The sequence below is a fragment of the Gigantopelta aegis genome, chromosome 12 (assembly GCF_016097555.1).
Source record: "Gigantopelta aegis isolate Gae_Host chromosome 12, Gae_host_genome, whole genome shotgun sequence".
NCBI classification, from domain to species: Eukaryota; Metazoa; Mollusca; class Gastropoda; order Neomphalida; family Peltospiridae; genus Gigantopelta; species Gigantopelta aegis.
In genome coordinates this window covers 52,303,272-52,308,271 of record NC_054710.1, presented here as the reverse complement: position 1 = coordinate 52,308,271, position 5,000 = coordinate 52,303,272, and the positions used below count along the sequence as shown (strand labels likewise).

General features: G+C 46.0%; 1 protein-coding gene across 1 annotated transcript in view; it reads left to right on the top strand.

Annotated features, from left to right (window-relative positions):
• LOC121386151 (putative per-hexamer repeat protein 5) overlaps positions 1 to 5,000 on the top strand; it is a 10,984-nt gene that overhangs the window by 2,204 nt on the left and 3,780 nt on the right. Inside the window, exons 6-9 of the mRNA XM_041516950.1 lie at positions 632 to 727; positions 1,123 to 1,416; positions 1,514 to 1,724; positions 2,376 to 2,554. Coding sequence (XP_041372884.1) covers positions 632 to 727; positions 1,123 to 1,416; positions 1,514 to 1,724; positions 2,376 to 2,554 — 780 coding nt within the window. The remainder of the gene's footprint in view (positions 1 to 631; positions 728 to 1,122; positions 1,417 to 1,513; positions 1,725 to 2,375; positions 2,555 to 5,000) is intronic.

Genomic DNA, 5,000 nt, shown 5'->3' with positions numbered 1-5,000 from the left:
GTGATAATTAAATTAACCTTTGAATTATAATTATATTGGATTTGAGTCTCTTTGAATTGAAATGTTGGTGTTAAATGTACATTAGTAATATAATATTGTAGTAATTTGTACTTGGCAAACAGCGTTATGTATGGCAACATAATATATGTTGTAACCTGGAAAATGTAACTGATTTTATGTCCTTTTGTTATTCCAGGTCGTTATTTGTGTGAGAATGTTTTTATAAACATCGGGATCTTCACATCCCTCCAGGTGATCCCTGAATAAAGACCTTAAACCCCAGCTGAAGTCTTATGTGATATATATATATATATATATATATATATAGAACCTTCGGTAACATCTGAGTCTGGGTCTGGGTCTGGGTTCAGATCTGGATCTGTCTGTGTCTGGGTCTGGGTCTGGGTTCAGATCTGGATCTGTCTGTGTCTGGGTCTGAGTCTGGGTCTGGGTCTGGGTCTGAGTCTGAGTCTGGGTCTGGGTCTGAGTCTGTGTATGTGTATGTGTCTGGGTCTGGGTCTGGGTCTGGGTCTGAGTCTGGGTCTGGGTCTGGGTCTGAATCTGAGTCTGGGTCTGGCTTTGGGTCTGTGTCTGTGTCTGTGTCTGGGTCTGTGTCTGGGTCTGGGTTCAGGTCTAGGTCTGAGTCTGAGTCTGAGTCTGGGTCTGGCTTTGGATCTGTGTCTGGGTCTGAGTCTGAGTCTGAGTCTGAGTCTGGGTCTGGGTCTGGGTCTGGGTCTGGGTCTGGGTCTGGGTCTGGGTCTGGGTCTGGGTTCAGGTCTGGGTCTGAGTCTGGGTCTGGGTCTGAGTCTGAACCTGGGTCTGGGTCTGGGCCTGGGTCTGGGTCTGGATCTGAGTGTGTGTCTGGGTCTGGATCTGAGTGTGTGTCTGTGTCTGGGTCTGGGTCTGAACCTGGGTCTGGGTCTGGGTCTGAACCTGGGTCTGGGTCTGATTCTGGGTCTCGGGTCTGAGTCTGTCTTAATATTAGTCTGCATCTGGGACTGGGTCTTAATCTGCGTCTGTGTCTGTGTCTGTATCTGTATCTGTGTCTGGGTCTGGGTCTGGGTCTGGGACTGGATCTGGGTCTGGGTCTGGTTCTGGGCCTGGGTCTGGGTCTGGGTCTAGGTCTGGTTTTGGGTCTGGGTCTGGATCTGGGTCTGAGTCTGAGTCTGGATCTGGGTCTGAGTCTGGGTCTGGGTCTCGATCTGGGTTCAGGTCTGGGTCTGGGTCTGAATTTGTGTCTGGGTCTGGGACTGGATCTGGGTCTGCGTCTGGGTCTGGTTCTGGACCTGGGCCTGGATCTGGGTCTGGGGCTAGGTCTGGTTTTGGGTCTGGGTCTGGGTCTGGATCTGGGTCTGAGTCTGAGTCTGAGACTGGGTCTGAGTCTGGATCTGGGCCTGGGTCTGGGTCTGGGTCTAGGTCTGGTTTTGGGTCTGGGTCTGGATCTGGGTCTGGGTCTGAGTCTGGATCTGGGTCTGAGTCTGGGTCTGGGTCTCGGGTCTGGATCTGGGTTCAGGTCTGGGTCTGGGTCTGAATTTGTGTCTGGGTCTGAGACTGGATCCGGGTCTGGGTCTGGTTCTGGACCTGGGCCTGGATCTGGGTCTGGGGCTAGGTCTGGTTTTGGGTCTGGGTCTGGGTCTGGATCTGGGTCTGAGTCTGAGTCTGAGACTGGGTCTGAGTCTGGATCTGGGTGTGAGTCTGGGTCTGGGTCTCGGGTCTGGATTTGGGTATGGGTCTGGGTCTGGGTCTGATTCTGAGTCTGGGTTTCGGGTCTGAGTCTGTGTTTTAATATTAGTCTGCATATGGGTCTGGTCTTAATCTGGGTCTGAGTCTGGGTGTGGGTCTAGGTCTGGGTCTGGGTCTGGGACTGCGTCTGGATCTGGGTTCAGGTCTGGGTCTTGGTCTGGGTCTGAATTTGTGTCTGGGTCTGATTCTGGGTCTGGGTCTCGGGAGTCTGTGTCTTAATATTAGTCTGAGTCTGGGTCTGGGTCTGGGTCTGGGTCTGGGTCTGGGTTCAGGTCTGGGTCTGAGTCTGGGTCTGAGTCTGAACCTGGGTCTGGGTCTGGGCCTGGGTCTGGATCTGAGTGTGTGTCTGGGTCTGGATCTGAGTGTGTGTCTGTGTCTGGGTCTGGGTCTGAACCTGGGTCTGGGTCTGGGTCTGGGTCTGAACCTGGGTCTGGGTCTGATTCTGGGTCTCGGGTCTGAGTCTGTCTTAATATTAGTCTGCATATGGGTCTGGTCTTAATCTGGGTCTGAGTCTGGGTGTGGGTCTAGTTCTGGGTCTGGGTCTGGGACTGCGTCTGGATCTGGGTTCAGGTCTGGGTCTTGGTCTGGGTCTGATTCTGGGTCTGCGTCTCGGGAGTCTGTCTTAATATTAGTCTGCATCTGGGTCTGGGTCTGGGTCTGATTCTGAGTCTGAGTCTGGGTTCAGCTCTGGGTCTGAGTCTGGGTCTGTGTTCAGGTCTGGGTCTGAGTGTGGATCTGAGTGTGGATCTGGGTCTGGGTCTGGGTCTGGGTCTGACTGTGGATCTGAGTGTGGATCTGGGTCTGGGTCTGGGTCTGGGTCTGAGTCTGGGTCTGGGTCTGGGTCTGGTTTTGGGTCTGGGTCTGGGTCTGGGTCTGGGTCTGAGCATGGGTCTGGGTCTGATTCTGAGTCTCGGTCTAGGGTCTGAGTGTAAGTCTGAGTCTGTGTCTTAATATTAGTCTGCATCTGGGTCTGGGTTTTAATATGCATCTGTGTCTGAGTCTGTATCTGGGTCTGGGTCTGGGTCTGGGTCTGGGTCTGATTCTGATTCTGATTCTGGGAACAGGTTGGATCTGACTGAATCCAGTAGTCAGACGTATGGGTGTAGTTTGGGGTTTTCTCTCGGAACTGACTGTGGCAGACTGCAGAGTTGGAACAGGACATTTAATTTGACTTTATTCTCACATTAATTAAAGTTCACAGGTTGAGACTGACTGTGGCAGACTGCAGAGTTGGAACAGGACATTTAATTTGACTTTATTCTCACATTAATTAAAGTTCACAGGTTGAGACTGACTGAGGCAGACTGCAGAGGTGGAACAGGACATTTAATTTGACTTTATTCTCACATTAATTAAAGTTCACAGGTTGAGACTGACTGAGGCAGACTGCAGAGTTGGAACATGACATTTAATTTGACTTTATTCTCACATTAATTAAAGTTCACAGGTTGAGACTGACTGAGGCAGACTGCAGAGGTGGAACAGGACATTTAATTTGACTTTATTCTCACATTAATTAAAGTTCACAGGTTGAGACTGACTGAGGCAGACTGCAGAGGTGGAACAGGACATTTAATTTGACTTTATTCTCACATTAATTAAAGTTCACAGGTTGAGACTGACTGAGGCAGACTGTAGAGGTGGAACATGACATTTAATTTGACTTTATTCTCACATTAATTAAAGTTCACAGGTTGAGACTGACTGAGGCAGACTGCAGAGGTGGAACAGGACATTTAATTTGACTTTATTCTCACATTAATTAAAGTTCACAGGTTGAGACTGACTGAGGCAGACTGCAGAGGTGGAACAGGACATTTAATTTGACTTTATTCTCACATTAATTAAAGTTCACAGGTTGAGACTGACTGAGGCAGACTGCAGAGGTGGAACAGGACATTTAATTTGACTTTATTCTCACATTAATTAAAGTTCACAGTATGATACTGACTGAGGTAGCCCAGCATGTTAATTTTGTTTTAGCAAATTGTTCTTACAGATACGGTGAGCTTGCGCATTCGTGGTATATGTGTTACTAAGTTTATCCTTTTTCTACACTGTCGAATCTGTAGATTTTGCAATATTTTGAATATAATAAGATTGTGTTACGTTTTACTAAGACTGTATGATTCGTGAACTATGCTTGGCGACCAGTGGGGTGTCGTGTTGTCAGATTATACAAAATGATTGGGCAATACTTTGATTTATGTATCTGCCACGTGTGTGTGAAGGAACTAGTATAGTTTGGCATTATATGATTACAGGTTGTACTACCAATACTGTGTCAAACATTCCCATTAACTTGCTTGTTGGTTTGATTGTATCTACTATCAGAGGCATATTTGTGGCTTTTTGTTTTAGGCCACGCCTTCACTCTTGTTAACTTAATAACAATAAATTACCATACTTTATTTCTAGTTATATTATCAGTATTTGGGTTGACACAAAGCAGTGTTCCCGTCCTGATCTAGAACTGAATACAATGTCGTGTGCAACCTGTCTACTTAGGTTTAATGAAAGTAGTTTACTCACTTCTGCAGCAACCGGAATCCACCCTTAGATAATCCTACCTACCTTTCTTATGATCCACTTGTTCCGTGCGTCATGGAGTCTGGATGATGTCAACTACCCACAAATACTACACATATGCATTCCCCTTCCAGGTGACACCCAACCCCTGATTATCAACATTACCAAATGTCTGACGTCCAATAACTGATCCTTAATAAATGTGTGTGCTCTAGTGGTGTCGTCAAACAAAAGAAACTTTAAACTTAATATAAAGCAACTTCAATTGTGTAGTGAATGCACTCGATGGTCAGCTGACCTACAGACTAATATTATTACAAAGCTGTTTATTTTTAAACGCCATTTGTTTTATTTTTAAACAAATAAACACTGGAGAAAATATATTTATAGGCAAATGGTGAATATATGTGTGTGTACAAATTCCGTACACTCCAGCAGTTACCTATGAATTTGTTAAATGACGTCATTTTGGTACATGACGCCATCTTTCCTGGTCCTAGCGCTGTGCATTCGCATGTCTCTTGAATTATGTTGGAATTAATTGTCACATTTTACATTATTTGTAGGTGGGTAATAAATAAAATGGCACTCTCGTTTTCACCTGATAACATAGCACGTTAACTCGTTTCGTAGAAATAGTATCACGTGAAAACATCTATATTATTTTATACTCTGTCAAAAAAGAAATGCATAGGCGAAATATTCATGGACTTATCTCTTTAATACAA